The 26,559-nt window shown below is 35.3% G+C and overlaps 3 protein-coding genes across 6 annotated transcripts; 1 reads left to right on the top strand and 2 right to left on the bottom strand.

The window, feature by feature from the left end:
• The first annotated feature begins 4,544 nt into the window (after window positions 1-4,544).
• Window positions 4,545-12,902, top strand: fhl2a (four and a half LIM domains 2a). Of its 2 annotated transcripts, none has more exons than XM_065292918.1 (6): window positions 4,545-4,695; window positions 9,259-9,434; window positions 10,551-10,725; window positions 11,176-11,345; window positions 11,918-12,104; window positions 12,386-12,902. In XM_065292918.1, the coding sequence occupies exons 2-6, from the start codon at window positions 9,279-9,281 to the stop codon at window positions 12,535-12,537; spliced, it is 840 nt and encodes a 279-aa protein (XP_065148990.1). In that variant the 5' UTR covers window positions 4,545-4,695; window positions 9,259-9,278; the 3' UTR covers window positions 12,538-12,902. The 2 variants fall into 2 exon arrangements, with proteins under 2 accessions (XP_065148990.1, XP_065148991.1); XM_065292919.2 differs by lacking the exon at window positions 4,545-4,695 and adding an exon at window positions 8,376-8,534.
• Window positions 12,903-14,280: 1,378 nt separating this feature from the next.
• Window positions 14,281-19,255, bottom strand: c15h2orf49 (chromosome 15 C2orf49 homolog). The gene is made up of 4 exons (XM_065292921.2): window positions 19,096-19,255; window positions 18,291-18,448; window positions 15,080-15,425; window positions 14,281-14,943 (listed from the first exon to the last, which is right to left on the bottom strand). Exons 1-4 carry the CDS (start codon window positions 19,219-19,221, stop codon window positions 14,887-14,889), a joined length of 687 nt encoding a protein of 228 aa, XP_065148993.1. The 5' UTR covers window positions 19,222-19,255; the 3' UTR covers window positions 14,281-14,886.
• Window positions 19,256-19,945: 690 nt separating this feature from the next.
• Window positions 19,946-25,987, bottom strand: gpr45 (G protein-coupled receptor 45). 3 transcript variants are annotated; one of them, XM_065292915.1, is made up of 3 exons: window positions 25,534-25,987; window positions 24,442-24,578; window positions 19,946-22,562 (listed from the first exon to the last, which is right to left on the bottom strand). In XM_065292915.1, exon 3 carries the CDS (start codon window positions 22,438-22,440, stop codon window positions 21,313-21,315), a length of 1,128 nt encoding a protein of 375 aa, XP_065148987.1. In that variant the 5' UTR covers window positions 22,441-22,562; window positions 24,442-24,578; window positions 25,534-25,987; the 3' UTR covers window positions 19,946-21,312. The 3 variants fall into 3 exon arrangements, with proteins under 3 accessions (XP_065148987.1, XP_065148989.1, XP_065148988.1); XM_065292917.1 differs by having other exon boundaries at window positions 24,442-24,486; XM_065292916.1 differs by having other exon boundaries at window positions 25,547-25,987.
• Between the last annotated feature and the right edge of the window lie 572 nt (window positions 25,988-26,559).

Raw genomic sequence — 26,559 nt, 5'->3', positions numbered from 1 at the left:
GTAAAAAAATGAGAACTGACATAACTAAAAATGTAAAAGATTATAAGCAATATCTTATCAGATATAAAGATTTATTTATAGTCATTACAATTAATAACATCAGTACACATTTCTACATGTTTATAGTATGTGTAGATTACTATCGTCTTTACAATGATCTTCAAAAATGATGCAGGTATCCTTGCAACATTTTCAGTTGTGCGGATCTACTCCATGCACCTCATGCTTTTCCATACAGATTAGGAAAAGGGTAAAATATCATGCTTTTGGTTACATGCTTTATTAAGTGCCCTGGCAAAAAAATTTCTTACTATTTAACATTTAGGGATGGTTTCCCAGACAGGGTTTAGATTAATCCAGGACAGGCGTTAGTTATATTAGGACATTTAAGTCGTTTTTACAAACAAACCTTACACAAAACAATACAGGTGTGCATCTTGAGACAAAACAATGGCACTGATATATGTAAGGATAAGTCAGTACAAGGTGTTTTTAAAGTAAGGCAGCTCAATTTTAGTCTGGGACTAGGATAAACCCTGTCCGGAAAACCGCTTATGTTTGCACTGTTTTTGTCAATTCTTTTAAAAATGTAGGCTAAACATCCAGAAATTTCAGAGACTTACATCAGAGGACCAAATGCTTGTCTGATAATATGGCAAATACCAAAAGTAACATGCTTAACTGATCCTGACAAATGAAGCACCTTATCTGAAAATAAATCCATGAGGGAATTTGCACTTTGCACATTAAAAATGCTAGTTGGGTCAAATATGGATGAACCCTACAGTCTAAAAATTAAAGGTACATAATCTGTCAGTGGAGTGATACATTTAAAAAGATCCTATTATGAACCATTTAGGTACAGATGTGTAGGAACCAATAAATATGTACTTTTGTGAGGTACTAATACGCACTCTTTAGGTACACTGCGAAAAAAATGTCCTTAGTATTTTTGTCTTGTTTTCAGTAAAAATATCTAAAAATCTTAAATTAATATGTATTTTCTTGATGAGCATATATATATATATTTATATAAAATGTAAGCAAATTTGTGCTTAAAACAAGCACAAAAAAAACGCCAATGGAATAAGAAAAAAGTTCTTGAATAAAGTGTTTACGAAAAAAGTAAACTTGTTTCAAGAAAAATGTTCTTATTTCATTGGCAGACTTACAGTTATTTATTTGTCTAAAACCTAGACTTATTTTCTTAGGTCATTTTTCTCATCAAGAAAATACATCTTAATTTAACCTTTTTTTTTTTTTTTACTGAAAACAAGATACAAATACTAAGTAAGAAAGTCATTTGTTGCAGAGTACAAAGGTGTATACTCTAAAAAATGCAATTTCAACCCAGCATTGGGTCAAAAGTGGAAGAGCTCAGCCATTGGGTTAAATGAACCCAATTTTTTTATATTTGATCAAACAATGGATTAAAACAACCCAACATTTTGGGTTACACCAAACCCAGCATAGTTTAAATTACAACCCAGTGGGCTGGCCTCATCCCTTTTTAACCCAAACAACATAGAATTTTTTTAATGTGTACTTTAAGGTTAACATCCCGGTGACACCTTTTGTTCCCTTTTCTCTGAAAGTGTAGCTTTGGGTTAAAAGTTAAATAATGCTGCCAAACCTAGGAGAAGTATGGACATTTAGCAGCTCCTGAGTTTGTTCATATATTATCCCAAGTCCATGAATTAAAACAACCGAACATTTTTAGAGTGTAGACATCCTACAAGGACCAGATGGAAAAAACATCAAGAAGCATTATTTTAGATCCTGCCAATACATTCTCCTTTATAATTCATCAAAGCTCATCTGATATAATGTTAATCATTAGTGGTTCAGTGAATCTATCCACTCGTTTGCATATGAAACACAAGATGGACGTCTGATAATAGATTAAGCCCTGAGATGACAGATGTGTTGGGTGCTTGCCGTCATTTGTCCATCTGTTGCTGCGATGATGAGATGACTTCCCAGATTCCACACTTGCTTCCTATTGAATATCATCCATAATCACTTTCTACAACAGAGGGAATCCCCCAAGCAATATGGCTTTAGATTGATATTGGTGTTAAATATCAGAAGCTACTGACTGCCTAATAAATAGATAGGAGTGGGGGCTTAAGGGCTTGGTTGACCAATAAGGCATATCGATTCTTGAAATTTTGTGTCTGATCTGCAGTAATGTAAAGGTCAGTAGGATCTTAGGATCATTCCAAAATGGATAATATAAAGAGAGGGATGGGGTGTCGGAGTGGGGTGGAGCTCGTGTATGAATAGAAAGGAGAGAGAGATGAGTGAGTGATGGGAAGGTGCAGAAATAGCTGGGGAATATTCTGAGTAACCATACATAGAGTCTGTTATCAGGATGCATGGATAGTGTCTTTAACACAATGAGAGAGAGAGAGAGAGAGAGAGAGAGAGAGAGAGAGAGAGAGAGAGAGAGAGAGAGAGAGAGAGAGAGAGAGAGAGAATAGCTGAATTTTATTTGGATGTAAGTCCATTCCTCAAGTGTCATCATTACATACCTTTTACTCATGTACTAGATTTGACAACTAGTTTGTTGTGATAAATTAAAGCAATAAACCCCGAGAAGCAGTGGGTTACCAGTGCATTTTATAACAGCTAAGGGGCGTTGTTAGGCACGACGCGAAGCGGAGTGCCTAAACCCCCTTAGCTGTTATAAAATGCACTGGTAACCCAACGCTTCGAGGGGTTTATTGCGTTTATAAAACGGTTACTTCATATGCATAACGTTAGCGGGATTTTATAAAATAAAACCCAAAAAAGTTGTAATTATATTAGTACAAATATTACTCTTCCGCCAAACAAAGTAGTTCCTCAGAATCAAGTGTGACTGAAACCGAGCGCAGTTCCCAACCAACACAGACACAGCAAAGACACAATGAAAATATGATTTAAGACTGTGGTGTTTATTTTATAAATCACCATTCATCTAATTTATACATTAACATTTATATCGTGCAACTGTTGAAGTGATGATCAAATATGCTTGGAAGCATGCTGAACTCTTTCCCCGTCAGCGGTTTTTTTTTTTTTTAAGTTGCCACCCAGTTTTAGTTTAATGCCTTCCAAAAAATTATCTTCTTTATATAAACATAAAATATCAAATGAAAGAACAGACCATCCGCTTTGAAACAAAAACAAACAAAAAAACATTTCATCCTACCTTCATTTGATCTCTTATCACCTCTCAAATTTTTTTATTAAAAGCGGAGATAATTCCATTTTTGTGAAGAACTTTAGTAAGAGATCAGATTCAGACGGAGCCATGAACAGTACTACACGGTGTTTTCAGTGAATGCGTCAGTGTTTAAGTTGGGTAAGATCGCCACCCAGTGGATAATAGCGGACGTATGAACTTGAGTTATAAAATCCTCAGACAACGTTTTCTCTTTATCGACGAGATGACTCAACAATATTTATGGACATTCATCTGGATATCGCCATTAATTGTGCAATTGTAGACAAATTAAAAATATGATTTAAGACTGTGGTGTTTATTTTCATAAATCAATAGTAACAGTGGCGCAGTGATACTTATGTAATGTGGTCTGAACCGTGAGGTTACCGGTGTATTTTATCACGGCTTAGAACGCGTTTCAACCAATCAGAATGGAGAACCAGAACTGCCCGTTTTATAAAAATAAATAATGCAATCTTGCAGAATAAACACAACCCAATACACGTCTATCACCACCACCTGCAATAAATTAATTTTATAGGTCACATTTCCTTACTTTTTCTTGTAACTAAAGCAGAAGAAAATCTTTGGCAAGTGGCCCCAAGACCAAAGAAGGGAGTATGTAAACATAGACTTTGTTCTCTGTTTGTTTGTTCTGGCTCTTTTCACACAAATGCTTGAGGGATAGAAGTAAAATCAGGGAATAAGAGGCAGATGATAAAGTTACTGCGAGACACAAAATCTTATATAAGAACACTTTAGGGTCCAAATACTCATGAGTTCATGCACGCCTGCTGTTTTCATTATGTGATGATGTTAGGATGAAGAGTCGGAAAGTTGGCTTTTCTTGAAGGGCAGCTGTTTGTTTACATCCTAAATCAACCCAATCTTTGCGTGGGTTGACTTTCTGAGTCCATTTGGTTTGAACATTGGGGGAGTTGAAGTGTCAACTGTACATGTATTCATTAATAACTGTATAAATATTGTGGGGGTTGTAGGCATACCCCCTTGGATACTGCTCTCCTCCGGTCTAAATCTATTTTTACCCCATTTATAAATTGTTCCAAAAGCAACAAGACAAATGCACATTTAACTTCTTATGTAAATGTATCTTTTTATATGCAGTATAGAAAAAACTATAGATTAGTTAGTTGTTGTATGTTAATATGCTAATTGCAGTGTGGAAATTAGTATTGTATTACATTTTAAGACCTTATAAGGACTCAGGACTTAAGAGGTAAGCATGATTGTGTGTGTGTGGGGGGGTACATATGAGTGGGTTTATCTTGTGTGGTGGTCTTTTTGCTGCTGTTGTTTTATTTATAGCTCATCTTGATAAAAAGCGGCTGCCCAAACCTTACCACTCCAATTAGTCACTCCATAGGTGGAGTAAATTCATCAGGAGGACATACAGCCTCAGCCCAGAGCCATCGACGCTCAGTCTGACCAGACTCTTCTCACAGACAGGCTGCACTTCTCCTAAGGTAAGAACTATAGGCACTTGTGTTCATACAGGTAGATTACTAATATGTAACCACACTGGTAATACACTCTTTAAAAATAAAGGTTCATAAATGTCATAGGAGAAGCTTTTTTTTGGTTCCCCAAGAACCTTTTAGTCAAAGGTTCTCAAAGAATCATTTTTCTTACCTTTTTTATTAAACCTCTAGTCACTACAAAATACCCTTTGTGCAACAGAAAGGTTTTGTGGATGGTTCTTTATGGTACCATACAGCCTGACAAAGACTAACATTAACATAAAGTAAAACTTCATGGAAAAGTTCATGTTAACTAAGGCATGACTTTATTGAAAGTGTTATCAGTCAAAACTTCAACAACTTGTGTTCTGCTGTGCCAAGACTTCTGTTCTCTTCATTGTGTTACAGACATGATGTTTTCTCTCTCATCCAACATAGTGATGTTTTCTCCTGCTTTATTCCCTGATTTTCAGGTGTTTAATCAGTGTGCCTTATTTTGATTGGGTGATCAGCATTTTTATTGGTTTCAACCACAAAACATGTGATGTCCATTTTAGTGGATGTAGGGTCTGAAGGGGTTAACACTTGCCATTCTGTGTAGTAAATATTATGGGAATGTCAGCCATTCAGACAACAAAATCCATACGATGAATACATATATACTGGTTTATATATATTATTTCTATGTTTTAATGGCATGTATACATTTTATATGATCCTGCAGAGAAATCATGTGCAGTGTCTCATAAATATGTAATACTATAAAAAATATCACTTCATATCTATGAGCGTTGTATGCATGTTAAGCATAACTTTGCATGCTTTGGATTATTCCTGTGCAGTTCCATGCAAATGTGAGCCTTATCATAAAAAAGCAAAGTTTTTACCCATAGTTTTTAATTGGGCTGTCAAAAGATTAATCACGATTAATCACATACAAAATAAAAGTTTGTGTCTGCATGATAAATGTGCATGTGTACTGTGTGTATATATTATGTATATATAAATACACAAATACATGTATAAATTTAAGAACATTTTATTTAGGTATATTTTTTATTTATATTTATAATATAAAATATATAAAAATCTATATATTTACACATGTAAATATTTCTTAAATACAAACATTGTGTGTGTATTTTTATATATACCGGTATATATATATATATATATATATAAATATATAATTTTATATATATATATATATATATATATATATATATATATATATATATATATATATATATATATATATATATATATAATTAATAAATTATGCAAAATACTTTTATTTTGTATGCAATTAATCGCAATAAATGTATTGACAGGTCTAGTTTTTAATCATAGTGTTATATTAGATGTCAATATTTGGCGGTTTAAATACCATGTAAAAGTTTTTATTAAGTAATGTAATTGCAAATTTCTGAATTATCACATCACATCCATAACATAAATCCTCATCATACAAAATAAAATAAAAAATATTAAATGTTTAAAGGCTTGTCAGATAATAAAGCAACAGACTTAAACACTAAAGATTAATTTTAGTGACTTTCTATTGTGTTACCACTGTACAGCATGTGACACATAGCAGGCAAAAGCATGCACATCTCAACTGGCTGCTCAAAAAACAAGTGGTTTATTATTAAAAAAGCTATCGCATATCGTTAGAAGTGACGTTTTGAGCACGCAGGCTCTTCATTAGACATTGTATGTGACACCTCAAGGTATATGACAGCTATAAGTCCCTCTAAAAGCATTTATAGGCAAGATCAAAGGGGCAGTGGGCATTTATAGACTCTCAATGGGTGGTCGGACTCTTGTCTTATCTTCTGTAGATGTGCTGTAGTGAGAAAAAGAGTATAAAGGTTTTAATCTCAGGAGAGATAGTCTTTCTCTCCTCCACCTGTCAACAGTCTTATTTTAGAGGCTTCTAAAAGCATTCAACATTAGTGTTGTGTGAAATGCTTGTTTGAGAGGTTTCTAAGCATATCTGAGGGATTATAAAAATGATAAAGATTGTATTATTGTTTTTTTAAATGTTGGACGTAACTTTGGATGAAAGCATATGGGTGATTATATAACTGCAGATAAATGTTGTGTCTAAGTCATTATTTTTCCTGCTTTTTCAAATGGTTATAGAGTGTTGACAGTCATGTGTGTGTGTGTGTGTGTGTGAGAGAGAGAGAGAGAGAGAGAGAGAGAGAGAGAGAGAGAGAGAGAGAGAGAGAGAGAGAGAGAGGGTGTGTGTGAGAGAGAGGGTGCTTGATGCGAAGTTCGTAACAACATGTATATAGCTCATCATGTGTGTGGTTCCTTTTTTCAAAATATGTGTTCTGCAGGTCGAGTGATCCTATATGCATCACGTGTCTTGTCAAAATAAGTGCCTGCTGCAGACACATCTAAAGGGTTTATGATAAAAGAGACGCTCGCGTTTGCCAGATACTCGCATAATCTCATGCATAATCAGAGTTTACTGTTAAGTGAGTGTCTTGTGTGTATTTTGTGAACGTGAGCGTCTCTTTTATCATAAACGGTTTTGACGCTTGTGCAGCAGGCACTTATTTTGACAAAACACGTGATGCACATGGTCCACATGACGCAACACACATATCTTTTGAAAAGCAAGCAACACACATGACACTCCGAACACATATTTTGAATTAGCGCGCCCGTCGGATGAGCTCTTTAACATTCTGTGATCCAAAACAATGACCAAATTATCAAAATAATTAAGAAGATAACCATTTAAAAAAGAAAAAAATGAAGAAAAAAAACTTTGGACACCAAATGTACCTTATATAATCACTTATGTGTCTGCTAAAAGTCTAAATGTAATTAAATGTGAGACAAATAGGTTTTGTAAAAGAAGATATATCTTGAGATCTTGAGGCCAAGTGTGCTGATGATCAACTCAAGTTACTCAACTAGCTTACTTGACATTTACCAACTTGAGTTTTGAATTGGATAAATGAATGGAAGCATACCACTAAACCTATTAAAATAAGTGTGGGTCTTAAATTTAATGTTATCATGATTTCAACAAGGGCAGAGAGGTGAGAAGTTTCAAAAAGGGCAAACATGAAAAATTTGATTAGAATAACAAATAATAAATAAATAAATATTTACATAAAAAGAAAAAAATTATAAATAAAGAGCAAAAAGCAAGGAATTAATTCATTTACACAGGCAGCAAAAAGTCAAGTAGGCTACTGCACTGTAATGCAATAGCCTATTTGTAGAACTAATAAATATATAACAGACAAAAATATAAAAGTAAAAAATCACAGTCAGGCTCAGTTGTTCCTGTATCCTTAAAGCAAATGAGATCATATTTCCGAGAGATCAGGGTGAGACAATAATTTAAAACAATGTCAAGAATGACCTACATCATGCAATTTCAATAGTGTTGAAAGTGAGAGAAACATTCAAATGGAAAGAATTGAGATGGCTTGCCAATTGGACGGTGAAAGCCTCAAAAGTGAGACATCAAAAAAAGGGCAAGACAAACAGGAAGCAGAAGCGGGGGAGTGAAGGACTGTGCAAGTCAGAAAAGAATTTTCTTAGAAGGATTTTAAGCAAGAGAGAGACGCTTCTGCGTCCACCAATGCGCTGCCTTTTATGGTCAAACTGTTGAAGGGGATTTGGTATAGTAATGAAACCCGGGACGCACGGCAGCTCAGTCAGACACGCTCAGAGCTGAATAACAAGAGGCTGAGGGTACTGGAGACCTCTGAGGCACAGACACAGAGCAGGACAGCTGGCACACAGTGAGGTGGCACATATCGCCAAAGGGCTCATGGGAAAAATAAGCAGAGGGGCTTAAAGGGTCTTGAACTTAAGTAAGTAGATGTACTTCCAGCATGCAATTTTGTAAAAATCAATAACTGTCTCTACAGGTCACCAACATTTCATAGTTACAGAATTAGACTTAAGTTTGTTAAAGCATTAGAATGATGTGGTTTATTATGAACACATGGCTTATTCTCATCAATCCATGCCAGGCATATTTACACACACACAATGTAATCACTGACAGCTGGAAGTGAGACTGGTTACTATAGTATGATGTAGTACACTGTGGAATTTCTGTGCACTCCATCCAGCCTGATGCCTTTAGTTTAGATTAAAGGGATTTTGTGAGTGTGTATGGCATGAATTTAACTGATAAACTGACAAAAACTGGTATAAAGGGTGTTTAAAATTCTGTAGTGATGTGGCAAGATCTGTCATCTGCTTGTATACAATGGAACCACCATCCATTTTACAGTACACACTAAATTATTTTGGTTCCCCACATAATAATAATAATAATAATTCTTTCTCATCTTTTAATAACCTCTAAATCCTTCTTCCAAATACCTTTCGTGCAACTGAATGGTCGGATGTTGAGGTTAAAGGTTCTTTATGTAACCATACAAAAAAGCTTTTAGTGACCTTTATTTTGGAGAGAGAGTATTTCACAACACAATGCTTTGTGAGGTTTTGACTCAAATAAGCAACACAGTTTGCAATCACTTTATCAGATGTTTTCTCAATCTTCTCCAAATTTTTTCTCTAATTCAGGGCTAAAGGTTGAAGTGAAGATGACCGAGCGCTATGACTGTCACTACTGTAAGGAGTCTCTGTTTGGGAATAAATATGTTCTGCGTGAGGACAACCCATACTGTGTGAAGTGCTATGAAAGTCTGTACTCCAACACCTGTGAGGAATGCAAGAAACCCATCGGCTGCAACAGCAGGGTAACGTAACACATTACTACAGTATAAAGTTACTTTTATGCCATTTAGGGTCAAGTTTATCTCAACTGGTTACCACAGTTATGTATGTGGCTGTAGAGAAATTAAAATAAATAAATGAATGAAATAAAATGCTTAAAAAGGTCCTAATATTAAATAGTTATACATTTGGTATCATTTAAGGTACTAATATGGACTTTTTTGTACCAGTACCTCTGAGGTATGAACTGTTTAGGTGCAAATGTATTTTTTCAAAAGGGTACCACCCCAGCGACAGCTAGAGAGCATTTTTTTCACGATTTTGTTCTTAATTTTTTTTTAAATAATTGTACTGGTTGTTTTATAGACATTACTGAGAACACAAAGTAAGAATATACAGCTAATAAGCATTTAAAACAAAACTCTGCTGATGCCATTAATGTAATTAAAGTACATTTATTATTCCCTTCTTACTACACGCCACTCTAAAATGCTTGTTTCTGATTGGCCAGAGTCACGACATTCCAGTTTATTTATATAAAATTTTGTGTAATATTAAACTGTACCTGTCAAAATGATTGGCAGCATTCAGATTTCCACGTGTTATTAGTTTTGAGCAGTCAGAATAAAATACATGACTGGCCAATCAGAATTAAGCATTTTAGAGTGCTGTGTAATAATCATGCTGCAAATAATTTTGACAGGTACAGACAGTTATTACATAAAAATTAAATATAAGTATGTCTTTTAATAACATATATGACATTATATTTGCAAATGATTAAATCAAATAGTGTGTTCGTTGACATTTGAAAGTCTTGTCTTATCTTATAAACTGAAGTAAGTAAATGTGGTGTTTTCCTCATGGAAGGTCTGCATTCGTTAAAAATTAGCGAATGAAATATTTCATTTTAATATTAACTGTTCCTTACATCACTTATGAGGCAAATAGCCATGTAATAAGTGGAAAAAAATGTGTTATCAAGAAATAAGCTCCTTCAGTGTGACTTTGTAAAAACACTTTGTATCCTATGTGTCCTGATCAAATCAGTCTGCTTTTACTTCTTAAAAAGTCAGCAAATGAGATTAAAGTTAGAGTTCTTTGAATCGGATTGTCATCTGTAACTTTTGTTGATTTAGGATCTGTCCTACAAAGACCGTCACTGGCATGAAGACTGTTTCCACTGCTTCCAGTGCAAGCGTTCACTGGTGGACAAGCCTTTCTCCACCAAAGATGAGCAGCTGCTGTGCACCGAGTGTTATTCGAACGAGTATTCATCTAAATGCCATGCATGCAAGAAGACCATCATGCCTGGTAAGGAGATTCTTTCTCCAAGGTGCAACTCCATTAAATTTATTGATGTTTTTATAATCAAAATTTTGTTTGTTTAAAACTCAATTATTTTTAGCAACATTTTCTATTAAAGCATAAAAACTTTTGTCACACTAGGCCGATCCTATGTAGACGTATAAACATATACCCATCATTGCTTCTAAGTAGGCTACTACATTAAGTTAAATGATTTCTGGTACTAATGATTTATTTATGAAATTATGTTTCAAAAAGGTCAAATATGTATACATTTGATACCAATATGTACCTCTGAGGTGCTAAAACTCTCTAATTGAAATGTTTACTTTTTGAAATGGTACCACCCCAGTGACAGCGAGGCACTTTTTATTTTTGAACGACTCATAACATTTATAGTATATCCCCAAATTGTCCAAAATAAGACCAGAACATATATTTGCTGCTTTTCCTCAGGCTCCAGGAAGATGGAACATAAAGGAAACAGCTGGCATGAAACCTGCTTCAGCTGCCAGCGCTGCCAACAGCCAATTGGCACCAAGAGCTTCATCCCTAAAGACAACAATAACTACTGCGTGCCGTGTTACGAAAAGCAGTTTGCCATGCAGTGTGTTCATTGCAAGAAGGTGCAGTACATGTTATAGGTGCCATAGAATTTAAAACTGTATTTACCTTGGCATAGATGAATGATAAGAGTTCTGTAGCCTCAAACATGATTGTTTCCTACTTCTTATGTAAACCTTGTGCATGCAAAAGACTGATAGAAAACGTTAGTCTAGACCCATTCAATTACACATTAATTACAATGTTGTTACAATGCTAAAAACAACGTTATTAGTGCTGAGTTAGCGCTATATGCTAGCGTTTAGGCACTCAGAAATGTCCATTTCCATTTCTGAATAATTGATTGATCCCCAAAATCTTTATCTTCGTCTGATACAGGCTCAAACATAAAATCTGTTTACACACACACAGAGCTACTGAAATGAGCCTCTGAGCAGCAGCCAATCAGAGCAGAGCTCAACATTATTATTCATGACCTTTCAAATAAGATAATAACATAGGGAGAAATCCTAGAGTTGGACTTGAATGGACATATAAACTGTTTCTGGATTCTTTGGCACTTTAAACAGCAATGTGATGTTTTAAGCTGTATATATTTAAACAATATTTAGACATTTCCTTTTTTTCATTCCAGCCAATCACCACCGGAGGTGTGACCTATCATGACCAGCCATGGCACAAGGACTGTTTCTTGTGTACTGGCTGTAAGCAGCAGCTGTCTGGTCAGCGCTTCACCTCCCGTGATGACTTCGCTTACTGTCTCAACTGCTTCTGTAACTTGTATGCCAAAAAATGTGCCTCATGCACCACCCCCATCAGTGGTATGCTTAAACCAACATCTGTAATCATAAATAATTAATTTCTTTGATATGGTTATGATGAAAACCAGTGATATATAGAGTTATTATATATTAACAAATGCTGCATTTAGTTCATATTACTAATACAACCTTATTGTAAAGGGCTACAGCCTAATAGAAAGGCATGAATTAGTCAATTCTGCATTCAATTAAGCTTAAATTTCAGGACTTTAAATTCTTAGTAAATGTTTTGGACAGGCTATCAAAACTATAACATGTTTGTCTTTTCATGTTTGCTGTAGGACTTGGGGGAAGCAAGTACATCTCGTTTGAGGAACGCCAGTGGCACAATGACTGTTTCAACTGTAAGAAGTGCTCAGTGTCTCTGGTGGGCAGAGGTTTTCTAACCGAGAGAGATGACATCCTGTGTCCTGACTGTGGCAAAGACATATAAACCAGTAGTCTACAACATGAAGGCACACGTGGTGTTGCTTAACCAAAGCGAAAAGCATAAATACAGCATGAGAGTGACGAATACATGAAAATATAGCGAATATTTTGCTAGCAAAATGTTTAATAGTCTATCAATATAGGAAGTGGCAGATTATCTTTGTTTTAGTAGAGTTATATGAGCTGGTGAAGACTGAAAAGAAATTATTATAGAGATTCAATTGAAATTGTATTATGTGTTATATAGCATACAGTATGTCTTAACTTAAAAATAGTTGTTTGTTATGCATCCAGTTATTGATTAATTCTAAATAACTTGAATATAACCAATAGTAACCAATATCATTAAAGATTATTGAAACAAATTGACACACAGTTATTTTTTGGATTTCTCTTTTTTTTACCAAGAAGATGATCCTGTCTAGTACCAATTTAATCTCGTTAACGAGAGATGACAACATTAAACAAAACAACAGCGCCATCTAGTGTTAAACAATGGCCATGCAAAACACAGCAACCCCCCTGCAATGTTTCTCAATAAGGCATGTGCTAAATTAAACTCTTAAAGGTTTTACATTCTACAAAAAGTAAGGTATAAAAGCAGTAAGTCTGGAGATAGCAAGTTTGAGCTGACAAATAGCAAGAGAGCAAAGTGAACGCTGAGCAAACTGTGATTGTTTGGAGATAAACTGTATCGCTACACCAAATCTGTTTTCTTGATAAAGAAAAATCTTCGAACTAGCTCAACTCATGAAACGCCTATTCCTAAACTTGAACTGTCATAGTAAACAGGAGACAAAATGTATTTCGGATAAGAATTTAATTCCAGAAAAGTAACTATTAGATATTTTCTGCATTGCACACACACACGCGTACGCACACACGCGCACGCACGCACACACACACACACACACACGCAAAATTATATATATATATATATTTTTTAATGCCAAAAATCCTTAGGATATTAAATAAAGATCATGTTCCATGAAGATATTTTGTAAATATCTTACTGTAAATATATGTAAAATGTATTTATCATTAGTAATACGTGTTGCTAAAGACTTCATTTGGACATCTTTAAATGCAATTTTCTTAATATTTCAATTTTTTGGACCCTCAGGTTCCAGAATTTTAAATAGTTGTATCTCAGCCAAATGTTGTCCTAACCTAACAAATTATTAATTAATGAAAAGTAAATAAATAAATTAAATTAACCATGATGTTTTTAGTACAGCATCACATTTGTAGACAATAGACTTTACCACAATAAAACACTCAAACTGCTGCAGCCATATAAGCAAGAGTGGTATAACTTTTATTTACTGTTATATTCAATTTTTGATTTAAATCATTCACACAAAAATTTTTGCATTTGTTTTTTAAGTTCTGACAAATAATCTAGGACTCTAAACCATTATCAATGCTCTGGGCTATTTAATTCATCAGGCTTTGAGAAACATTCAATGCATTTCGCAAAATCATAGAGTTGGTTTCCCAGAAAAGGCTTTAGTCTAGTCCAAGACTAAATTGCCTGTTTGAGCTGTTTTAAGTGAAAATAACTTGCACAGACATATCTTAATATATCAGTGCCATTGTTTTACCTCAAGATGAATCATAAGGTATGTTTGTTCAAACTAAGGCACATTCCTGTCTTAATGTATACCCTGTCCAGGAAACTTCCCCATAATGTTTTAAACTGTCTGGTTTTAAAGATAAAACAATGATCATGAAAAAAGGTGAAAAAAACTGTTAATCTTGTTTTATTCATGATACAAAACACATACTTAGAAACTATACTACGCTTACACTCTCAGAAAGAAGGAACAAAACATGTCATTGGTGCAGTATCCGTTAAAAGGGTCTTACTATTTTGGTACAGATATGTATACATTTGTTACCAATATGTACCTTTGAGATACTAATATGGACTTGTTAGGTAGTTTTTGAAAGGGTACTGGCCCAGTGACAGAATGAATGTTTTGTGTTTAAAATGGACTTTCTAAAATATTGAACAGTTTGCAGTCATTCCATACTTTACTTCTCTGTGTGTTTGATATAAGATGATGATCTCGGACTTAAAGTTTATTACTTCCAACAAAGACATTTCACCAAGGATTTTCAAAAAAAGGGGAAGCAGAGCATCCATAGGTAACATCAGCTCTATCATCCAACTACTGGAAACATCTCAGTTCTTTTACCACCAGATAAAGTCTAGGAGCAGAAGCCTCTCCTGCTGTTCCACAATAAACCTTTTCATGTGGCTGGTATGTGAGAGTTAAAAAAGAGTCACTGCATGACAGATGTGTCAATCTATGGAGAATCCAACTATCCAATTTCTGTGAGGAGGAGATTATGGCCATGTGATATGTTGGACTTTTTTCTTCAAATCAGGTGACTTAATTTCCTTCTGCCAAACAAACAGAAAGCAAAGATTTAATATAAATGACATTTGTGGGTCAAAACTTAGCCAACTCTGATTTACTGCCAAGAAAACATTTGAAACTTGAGTACAACAGTTTCCACAGTACACTTTTTATACTCACAGCAGTGTCACTGGGGGCTGTACGCTTTAAATTAGTCGTCATGTTGATCGAATTTCCTGAGGAGTTAGCATTGTTAGAATGAATACAGGTGGCCGAGGGGCTCTTGGGACCGGCCGGTGTTGATACTGGGGTCCTACTATGGGAATTTGAGGAAGAAACGTTTGTAGATCCAGACAGCTTGCGTATGGGGTTTGAGAGACTGACACTGGAAATTGGAGGCTTCAGGCGGTCTTGTACAACAGGAGCTGGAGAATTGACGGGTTTCTTTAGTTTAACACTGCCAGTGTTGGTAGAGCTGCCATCAAACACAATCAACGGCCTCTTTCTGCCACTATTTATGCTGGAACTGAAAAAAAAAAACACACAGATGTTTCAATAAAGTTAAGACGATGCACCGATGTATTGGCTACCGATATTTAATGAATTTGATCATTTTAAATACATCATGTTCGCTATAGCATGAAAAAGGCTATGATAGTGTAGTGTGACAAAAGTTCAAAGTAAGTAAGTGACAAATTTTACAAATCTTGTGCATCTTGTCAACACACCAGTTTTTTTTTCTTTTAGTTGCATAAGACATATAACAAATCATTCCTACTTGTGTGACTTTCAAACATATTTCTCCAATACAGTCCAAATACTGTCTATATATAGTAAAGACGCATTTCTTTTCACAAAGTGATTATGGAAAATGCACGAAAAATGCATCCGGGATTGTTTGATTTTCGGTGCATTGACTCTGTGCCAATGATTTTGCAGAATTTGGGCAAGCATTCATACACATACCATAAAGACACGTGACATATTTAAAGTCCTGCACTCTGAAGGTAGGCACACCCCTTACAGCATTGTTTCTGCCTCTTGTTCACACAGAATGCTTTCCATAATTGTTCAACCCAATCTCAAGTCAATTCGTGTTATAGTCACGAAATATTTGATTAATTTATTCGTTTTCATGGACACCATTTTCCACTTTTCTTCGTGCCATTGAGCATGAATGTATTTTTCGTGTCACTCAGCACAAATTTCTATAAATAGTTTTTTCGTGTCTGTGGCACAAATTTCTTTTTCATGTCATTTAATATTTTGTTTTCTTATTGTTTTTTCCTATTTTTTTTACCATTGTCGCTTGGGCTTTGAACGACTTTCTGTTACAATTCAGACACCCAAACCCCAACCCCAAGTAAAAATAGTATTAAAATCGGAAGAAAAACATGTGTGTCTCATAAGTCTTGAAAAGGGAAGCCTCTGGCTCTTTGATCGCCCCTTGGTGGCTGGCTGCAGTACAAGTCATAACCCCGCCCTCTCCATTCAAACAAATGGGACTTTGCTCTAAATAAAAAAAATATTTACACTTCCAATAAAAGTTTCCGAAAGATGGTTTTGGTCCTTTTAAGTAGTTGTTATCACGCTGATATATGTTCAAGTGCTCATTTTTGTGATAACTTTCATTTTAGCTAGTAATTTGATGCTATAGAAACGGGGCGTGTCGTTAAGATTGGCGTGGTTGAATTGGTCGAAACCAATACATAAAATTATATCCTAATTCAAACCCCAAATCTAACCCCAAGCGACAATGATTTTAAAAAATTAAAAAGCAAAACAAAAAAAACAACAACGAGAAACCAAAATATAAAATGACATGAAAAAGAAAGTCGTGTCACAGACACAAAAACATTATTTATAGAAATTCATGCTCAATGGCACGAAAAAAAAAGTGGAAAATCACGTCCATGAACACAAATAAATTAATCAAATATTCCGTGACAATAGACCCACGTCACTGTGACGTCACCGCTCTAGCTGGAGGCAAAAAATAAGTAGGAACTCATAGCCGGCGCGCTAAAAGTTTGAGGTTTTGACTTTAAAATGTCATCTTGATGTGTTTTTGGCTGCCAGAATAGAAGGAACAGCACTTTTGGTTCAAAACTAAAGTTTTACCAGATCCCGGCAGACATTTCTTCACAGAAATCAAGAAGACAATTGTGGTTGAATGCAATACGGCGTACAGACTGGACGGAGACGATCATAAATAATGCTTGTGTTTGCAGTGCACACTTCATATCAGGTAATATAATCTATGCATATGTACTGGTGTGTTGGTTATCTAGTTCAAATCAGCATGTTTCTGTTTTATAGGCGAAAAGTCACCAACCGCGCTATTGTTTATCTTAAATGTTAAACATACATACAGCAATAGATGTTTGTGCCATCGTTTGAATGATCTCTTAAAATAATCTCAATTGCTAATCATAGTTAGCCCAGCGAAAGGTTAGATTAGACAATAAGAATAAGCCTTGACAAAATTCCCGAAACCACCCGAAAGTAATTCATATGTTCACAATATTTACCAACTGTAAGAGGGTCTATACCACACCTTGAGATTGTGTTGGAATGTTACGAAATCCTCTTTACAAAAGCGATTCCCAGAACATTTACGGGACGGGTTTGTGTTCACACAGAAGCCTTTCTGCCAATTTTATGGAAATTTTGGGACCAAAGTGCTGTGTGAACGGGGTAAGTCATCCAGCAAACATATTTAAGTGACTGAGAGCACATAGGTCTCGTACACACTGCAAACTTTCGGGAGTGACAACCGCATTTAAATGTGGGAGTGAATCCCCTAAATTTCTGTACGGAACAAGACTCGCTCCGAAAATGTGATGATTGACACAGAGATAACCATAGCAACGTTCTGCCGTCTCACGTGCTTATCACTCACAGCTTTGACCAAAAATAATAACAGCATTGTGTTTTGAAAAAATAAACCTCCATCTTGGCATTGTGTTTTGTACGATTTTGTGAGGCTGCTTCACAGCGCGCGGTCTTGCAGTGTTGCCAGGTCCTTGTCTTTTTTGTACGTAAATACCGTTTTTGCGCTTAACCGTTTATGGCTTTTGGCTAATGAAGCGATCAATTTTTTGGTGTTGTTAAAGTGTGAAGGTGCCGGTCCCAATATTTTGATCTTTGAGGTAAAGCATTTAGATTTATTTCAGTTAATTATTGGATTTTTCTTGTTTGCTGTTTTTTGGAGTACAAGATTTGGTAACACTAGTCAGCAAACGCATGTGCCTCTTTGCCCGTGTGTCATTTTCTGAACCGTGCATACAGAAGACTTTCCCCTTCTAGGAATCATTATTTTCATAAGAGAGACCTGTCCTGTTTATGATGCACGTTTAAACATTGATTAACTACTAGTTGTTCAGTTTACCTGTTTGCACTGGTTATGCTGTGGTCTGTTCTGGATCTTGAGATTCTTTTAGCCCAGCGTGTGTGTGGCAATTCTCTCTGTGGAAGAGGAATGACATGCTGCAGGTACAGATCTGTGAGCCGGTCCCGGTCCACATCATTATCCACTGCTATCTTCCTCTACCACAAAACAAATCATGATTCATTAGATCCTGATAACAACGATTCTCAGTCTTTACACTTCTGGCAGATATTCCTAATTTAATAACTTCAATAAGACTTAAGAAAAGCCTGATCTGTTCAAAAATAAGCTCACTATTGATGTTTTGTAGCAAATGACTACTATCTATTTTTGTTCTTTTTCATGTATAATGTTTGCTGTTCTCTAACTGTCTTTGTAAAGCGTCCTTGAGCATGGGAATGGCGCTATAGAAATTAAACATTTTTATTATTATTATTGAATGCTTGATTCTGATTGGTCAGTCGTGACACTCAGAAGCCTGTTTTCCGCATAAACTGATAACACGTCGCTGATAAGGGCAATGCTAGTCACTTATACTTTTTAAATGTTTAATGCATCACTATGACATTTGTCTCATGGCAGCTTTGAGTTGGTTACAAATGAGCAGCTGATATATTTCAAGAATTCTTGTTTGTCCAGTCCATTCGTTGTTATCGCAAGATAAATCCCGACATCAAGTGTCCCTGTCACCTTATCGGAGTTTATTTTGGGATAAGAACCCACTCGACGTATGTTACCCCAATCCGTGATATCTAACACCCTGCCTGTTTAAATATTAACACATATATATGCATCTCCGTCTCACCTCACGTAACACAAGCTGAATGAAGTCTTGAGACAGGAGCTCTGGATGAAGCAAAAGGTCGGCATTTGAAACATCTCCAGCATTTGATGTACAATCTCTTGTCTTTTCTCGCCTGCGCGACGCCATATTTTTTATTTCATTTCCGGATATCGCAGGAAGAGCGCATTTTCTTCTGAGGAGCGTGTATAACTACACAATGACCATTACTGCCCCCTGCAGTGTAATGTGTGCCAGGACTCCATTAAATAGGAACTTTCTTTTTTCTTCACGCCATTCCAGCATCAATAGTTATATTAACTGGTTATGAGTTAATTCATACATAGGTTGGGGAAGGGGCAATTTGGTATCTCCAATTCACCTAACTTGCATTTTTTTGGGCCTGTAGGAGGAAACTGGAGTACCCAGTTTAAACCTACACTGGCACAGGGAGAACATGCAAACTCCACACAAAAAAGGCCACCTGAACCGGGAACTTCTTGCTGTGAGGCAACAGTGCTCAAATATGAAGGTATTTATGGTGCAAAACAACTGAGTGTCTGTGACAGTGCAATTTGTAGTCGAGAGATTATCCACACAGGTGTATCAGCCACAGATGAAGACTTGCAAACTTGTAGATTTTTCTTATTTTCCTAAAATACAACAGAACAGTTACACCTTGACAAATCCTTCAGTGCAGCTGCACAAATCCTGTTTTATGAATCACATATGAAGTAACTCATACACACACTTTTTTGCTACAATTGCTGCAGTAAATATGGTGCAAAATATACTTGAACACCTGCAACAAAGAAAATATGCACATAAGCAAAATCAGTATGTGCATTTATGTGATGAGAGTTGCATGCGTGTAAAATGTTTTCTTATAAATATATTTGTATATATTTTATAAAAAATATATAAAAAAAATTATATAAATATTTTTATAACTAGATTAAAAAATGCAAGCAGAAAATACAATGTAAATTTAAATAAGATAACAAATTATGCAAGTCCCATCAATTTTTAATATCATAATACTTTTTAAAAATAAAAAACAACTTACTTTACCATTTAAAGAAGAGGTGTGGCCATGGGGAATGCGTTTGCACCCTCTTTTGCAAATCTTTATATAACCTTTCTTGAAGAAAAATTTGTGTACTCATATCACGCTTTTTCCTTGAATATCTACTAACTTGAAAGAGATACTGTATTTGGGTGATTATTTCTGTCTTTCTTTTATAAATCTGATACAATTAAAGATTCGACTACTCTAGGTACTCAAGATTAACATACGATAAGCAGAAACAGCATGTGTTATGTGGGCATTAAAGGGATAGTTCACCCAAAAATAAAAAAAATGTCATCATTTACTGACTCTCGTGTTGTTACAAACCTGTATACATTTCATTGTTCTGATGAACACAAAGGAAGATATTTTGAGAAATGTTTGTAACCAAACCGTTCGTGGACCCCATTAGTATTCTTTTTCCATGGAAGTGAATAGTGTCCAGAGTCTCAAATTACCTTTTTTTTGTGTGTTTATCAGAACAAAGAAATGTATACAGGTTTGTGAAAACACGAGGGTGAGTACATGAGTTTTGGGTGAACTGTCCCTTTAAAGGGTATCGCCCCAGTGAAAACTTCTGGCCATAAGAGGTTTGGATGGCTCACATGCATTATGTTCATGCAATGTATGTTTTTATGATCATGAGTTCCTTTGCCAAGGAATGCAAGTATTGATCAAATGGTAAGACTTTAAGCATTAATAAAATTGTATTCTTTTATAGTATATTTGCACTTTATGTTTGAACAGTATCTGTCAAATGTATAAAATGTAAATAATGGACAACAAACATATAAACACATAAATAACATCATACATTCTGTATTTTTCTATTATTGTTATCAAATACTCATTTCCATTGAATACAGAGTTTAGTTGCTTTATTTGCCAATTTAAATGTTTAACAAAACTCTAAACCATCTAATCTTAAAAAAGTTACCTGGTTCTGCAACATAAATGTATATTGCTTTAATAAACTTAAAAGGGCCATGGAGGTGCAAGGTGGAGTTGCTTGTTAAGTATTCAATTCAGACGTATTATCATCTTCAGAGGATTTTTTTAAACCATTAATACCAATAAATATCACAAGTGTGACTTATTTAAAAACATACTGATATAGTATCACAATCTTTCATTCTTGGTTTAGTTATTTTAAATGTACTTTGGTGCAAATCCTAGACTGAAGATTGGGTCTCACTGCTGCACACATAAATGTTGCTGGGTCTTATACGCCTGCGACTTCTACCAGGAATCTTGGGACAGAGCTGACAGCTCTTGGGTATAAACTCCAGGCAGGCCTCACGAAACTTTCGGATTCTCCAGCAGTAAATCACAGGGTTGAAGACGGCTTTTAGGTAACTCAGCCACAAAGCCCCAATGCTGATAGGGTAAAAAGCTGGACTGAGGTAAAACCGCTTACTGAACACCGCCAGGAGGCTTACAACTGTATGTGGCAACCAGCACACAGAGAAGCCGATAAAAAGGATGAGGATGGTGGTAAAGGCCCTGGTTTTGAAACTCATGTCTACGTTGACCTGGGGACGCTGAAGACCGGTTAAACCCAGTTTGCTGACATGGTTGATAGCAACGCTGCCTTCGCTGGTGTGGTTATGGATGCGCAGTGCATTGCGACGTACTGTGTTTAGAATACACAGGTATGAATACAACATCACGCTGAATGGCACGAAAAACACAGCGACCGCAAGCAGCACCGTGTAACCCCGGTCCGCCAGCGATTCGCTGTATCCCAGAATGCATTGCGGCACCTGAGCACCAATCCCAGCGGTTCTCCAGCCGACCACGGAAGGCAGGGACACGCAAAGAGACAGAGCCCATGATGCTGCAATGAGAATTTTGGCTCGATTGGGTGTCAGCTTGTCTTGTCGCTGAACTATAATGAGAAAACGATCAACGCTGATGATAAGCAGGATAGACACACCCTCCAGAACGAACAGCCAGTAAAGCATGACTGACACACGGCAGAATCCCACTCCGAAGCTCCAGTCCGTTGTTGCCAGGGTGACAGCGGTGAACGGCATGCACAGCAGAGACAGCATGATGTCAGAGAAGGCCAGCGTGGCCAGCAGTAGATTAATTGCTGAACGCATCGCCGGTTTCTGATACACAATCAGACACACAATGGCATTGCCAAGGAAACCAATGGTGATCATGAAGATCATGATGGCAGCCAGCGCCACCCTGAGAGTGGTGGGCATAAGGGCAGTCTCAGCCTCCTGCATCTCAGTTTCCATTGGTTCTAGAAGGCCACACCCCTCCAATGTGCTGCCATTACATGCAAACATGGCAGGTGTTACCAAGTATCATCCGTCCAAGTCTGAAAAGTCATACTGAATCCTTTGCAATGGTCCTTACAGTTCCCTTCAACCCAAATACTCTCCACACTGAAGACATTGTGCAAATGTATCTGAAACAGAAGACCATAATATGAGTTTATTAAATAAATGCACATCTTTACTTATAATGGGGTTGGAAAATCAAGTCTAATTATTTTAAGGAGGATAAATCTGAAAAAAACAGTAAGAGGAGGTTTCCCGGACAGGGATTAGTTTAAGGCAGGACTAGGCCTTAGTTTAATTAGGAAATAACAAACACGACTTACTGAAAACATTACTTGTGTGCATTTTGAGGCAAAACAAAGGACACTGATGTATTTTAAGATATGTCAGTGCAAGTTGTTTTCAGTTTGGACAGCTATTACATTTATTTCAGTCTATGACTAGTCTATATATACACTAATAACAAAAATATTGTTTGTTTTTTTCTAGATTAGTTTTATTAATATTTGTACAAATGGTGATTTTCCAGTAGGACCAGATATAGACTGTATACAGATACATATATATATATATATATATAATATACAATATATATATATATATATATAAATCCGTATTACATTTTTTGTCAAACAAGTCTATTATTATGTTATTATTTTGTTTTATGGTGCTACTTAGCTGTATTTTTAAGTTATGAAGGTTTAAATCAAAACAAATCAACTGCAGTTGAATTGATATTAATTGGAATGTACAACCAAAAAAGTTATAAAAGAGTTATCTCGTTTTGCAAGGAAACTCTTCATATATATATATATATATATATATATATATATATATATATATATATATATATATATATATATATATATATATATATATATATATATATATATATATATGAAGAGTTTCCTTGCAAAACGAGATAACTCTTTTATATACATATATATATACATGAAAAACTATAGCACAACCAAAAAACGAGATTTCTGAAAAATTCAAAAAACAGAGTTATCTCGTTTTGCAAGGAAACTCTTCATATATATAGAAAAAAACTATAACTTAAATGTAAAAAAAAAATTTTGTACAGGAATAAATTAAAATCTCAGATGCAAAAGCAGCTATACGCCATCTTCGTCAAAAATGAGACAGTAATATTGACAAAATGTCCAAACTTGGACCTGAATACAACCAAATGTGTGTGTGGTTTAGTTTCTTATTATTGAATTTGCAATGTTTTTAGTTCAATGTTTCTTTTGCATCTTTAGTATTTGGTAAATGTTTAGTATGTCTTTTACCCTAGAAGTAGATTTTTTTGCCAAAATATATATCTTGCATGCACAGTCAACCATACTATGACTAAAGTGACATTTGTGAAACATAGAGGGTTTTGCATCTGAACTCTTTAAATATACATCTATAAACCTTATTAACAGCTTCCATTTGACAACACGCACACGTGTCACTTATTGTGTAAATTACAACAGCACAGACAGCAAGGCAGCTGCTGTTTCAATAATTTTTTTTTTTTAAACATTTTAAATAATTAACACAAATGTGGACATTAACTTTTTTTGATGTTTGCACCATAATACTTCATTCTGTTTAACTGGAATCTGTTGTACACAAACATGGACAAATACACTGCTTCATGTTCTTAGAAAAGAATTGGTTATTATATTTATTGGTTCTTCTTAACCCCAAAATAGCTGGTAGAAATATGAAAAAAAAACCTCGGGTCTTAGGAGGTTAAATCATTTTAGAATAATTTCTCCACCTGAGAACTGGATTATCATGAACATGTACGCTTTAACTTATTAATGACAAAAATAAACAAAAAAGTATTCAATACTATGTCTTACACATGTACATTCAAAACATTTTAAGTAATGCTTTCGTCGAGTAAACATCTGCAAAGCAGTCTGTCTTCTGTTCAAAGCTGTGATATGGAGAACAGTAACAACACACAATGAATTCATGTTTAATGATAAAAGAGAGATTGATGCTCACTCAGAGGATGATGCTGTTGCCATGGTTACTACAGGTCGTTCTTAACTGAGGATAGTGCAGAAATAAAGAGCCATGTAAATTCCAACAATTCACCATAGAACTCCAACAGCACCTCCGTTTAGTCAAGATAAAAACACCTATAAAATATACAGTACAACAATTATACACACTTACACATAATCATTTAATATATAAAAACATTTATGCTTCTAGGGTAGTAATAATGATTTGTCCGATTTTCATGGTTAAAAGAACATCTTACCTTTATCGACATTTAAACTGCTACTGAAATACCATCTCTATATAATTCTAGGCCATAATAGCAATGGAGGATTTGATTACCAGTGTTGGGACGATAATGATGATTTATACAGAGGATTTTTGTCTATTATATTAACATATGTAATCTATTATAATATTCATCTATTTATAATATACAATAGGCTATATTATAATACATTTATTTTCTGTATTTTTCTGTATTATTATTTATCTGTAGGGATTTGCAAGGCACAATTGTAAATTTCCCTTGAATAGACTGACACAACACACGTGTGAGGAGAAGTTATGATAAAATCCAACAGATGCCAAAATACGGGAGCTGATAATAAAATTGAAGAACACTAAAACAGGTCACCAGGATCCTGCTTTTGGTTACATCATAATCATCATCTAGTTGCTAAGATACAACAGAAAATATTTTCAGTGAAGAATGATAAAATCCAACAACTGGTTATAAAAAAGAAAGAAGATTTCTTTCTGATCCATTATTATGATCATCATCCTCCTCACACATGTATTAGAATAAACTGATGTGTTTAATAATTTATTATTTATTAACAAGTAATACAGACAAACACCTCCATTGTTGAGGCTCTTTCTATCAGTCCAGTGACAGACTAAAAACAGGACATTGGTTCTAACCTCAACCTTATGGTTTTTCAACGTTTACATATCTTAAAAACCGCCGCATTATTCACAATTACATCACAATATTAGAAACCAAACAGGTTAAAAATCATACAATAGGTTACACGTGTATTTTATTTCGATTTTAATATGCATGACAATATAAATATATCGCATCCTTACCGATGTAGCCTACCGTATTTATTCATCACAGGATACACGCCAACGATGCATCATTCCAGCAGTTCTCACGTGCACTCTCGCGGGTGGCAGTGTCTGTGACGTAAACACAGACGGATCGTGTTCTTCTCTTATATTTTACCTATACTACAGTCCAAAGATTTGCCGGTCACCAAGCCGTGAAAATCCCAAAAGATGAAGGACGAGTTTCCTTTAAAGCATCGCTATTGTTTCCAGTAATCTCATGCGGTTGACATCCGATCCGACGGGGTGTGAGCGAATATTAAAGGTGTGACAACATCAATCAAAGCCGCAGCATCATCATCATTCTCTCACAGGTACACAGATGACAAACTGCATCCAGTCATTAATCGAGATGATTTATATGACATAAACTCGAGATGCATTCTTGGGTTGTTTAAATACCTGTATTGAAAACACAGTGTTCCTGCCCCAAATTTATCATGCTTATTTACCCCGCCTTTCACGCACGCGCACACATACACCCATACACAGTAGACAGTACACTAATTTTGTTTTTTATTCTTTAACAACGAAATCAACTATTTCGGTTTGCATAACTTCTGACCATACAATTTTCACTTTAAGAAAGGATGTATATATTTTTTACACATTGTTGTGTCTTATCCTATTTAACACATAGACCTGTGTAACAAATTTGTGTTGATTTTGTGTTAAAATAAATAAATGGACAACACAAGTTGTGTTAAAACAACACAACGTGCTATTGTTTTAGTAATAACACATACATTTAATGTGTTGTCCTTATTGTTTTAACACATTCCTTTTAAGAGCTATTTTTTTAGTCCTCTATATTAGATTATGATAAAAAGGACCGCATAAAATGTAGCAAGAATTTGTGAGGACATTAAAATAAGGATTTTGGTATAAAGATTTTGCTGTAGGCCTAATAGCCTAACCTGCCCAGACACATATATTTGTTGGTGTATGTTTCATGGTGTGACATACTTAAATCCAATCTCATGGCAAAAGGGTGGTGCTGAAAAG

The sequence above is a fragment of the Paramisgurnus dabryanus genome, chromosome 15 (genome assembly GCF_030506205.2).
Source record: "Paramisgurnus dabryanus chromosome 15, PD_genome_1.1, whole genome shotgun sequence".
In the NCBI taxonomy this organism is placed as follows: domain Eukaryota; kingdom Metazoa; phylum Chordata; class Actinopteri; order Cypriniformes; family Cobitidae; genus Paramisgurnus; species Paramisgurnus dabryanus.
This window is presented reverse-complemented; position numbering and strand designations above follow the sequence as displayed.

Excerpts from the sequence above, each read along its gene's own strand:
- gpr45 (XM_065292915.1), bottom strand. The coding sequence starts at position 22,440 with ATGTTTGCATGTAATGGCAGCACATTGGAGGGGTGTGGCCTTCTAGAA.
- c15h2orf49 (XM_065292921.2), bottom strand. The coding sequence starts at position 19,221 with ATGGCGTCGCGCAGGCGAGAAAAGACAAGAGATTGTACATCAAATGCT. Across the intron at positions 15,426-18,290 it reads AGCATAACCAGTGCAAACAG|TTCCAGCATAAATAGTGGCA; the intron begins GTAAACTGAACA and ends TTTTTTTTTCAG. Across the intron at positions 14,944-15,079 it reads CAGCCCCCAGTGACACTGCT|AAGGAAATTAAGTCACCTGA; the intron begins GTGAGTATAAAA and ends TTTGTTTGGCAG.
- fhl2a (XM_065292918.1), top strand. The coding sequence starts at position 9,279 with ATGACCGAGCGCTATGACTGTCACTACTGTAAGGAGTCTCTGTTTGGG. Across the intron at positions 9,435-10,550 it reads CCATCGGCTGCAACAGCAGG|GATCTGTCCTACAAAGACCG; the intron begins GTAACGTAACAC and ends TTGTTGATTTAG. Across the intron at positions 10,726-11,175 it reads CAAGAAGACCATCATGCCTG|GCTCCAGGAAGATGGAACAT; the intron begins GTAAGGAGATTC and ends GCTTTTCCTCAG.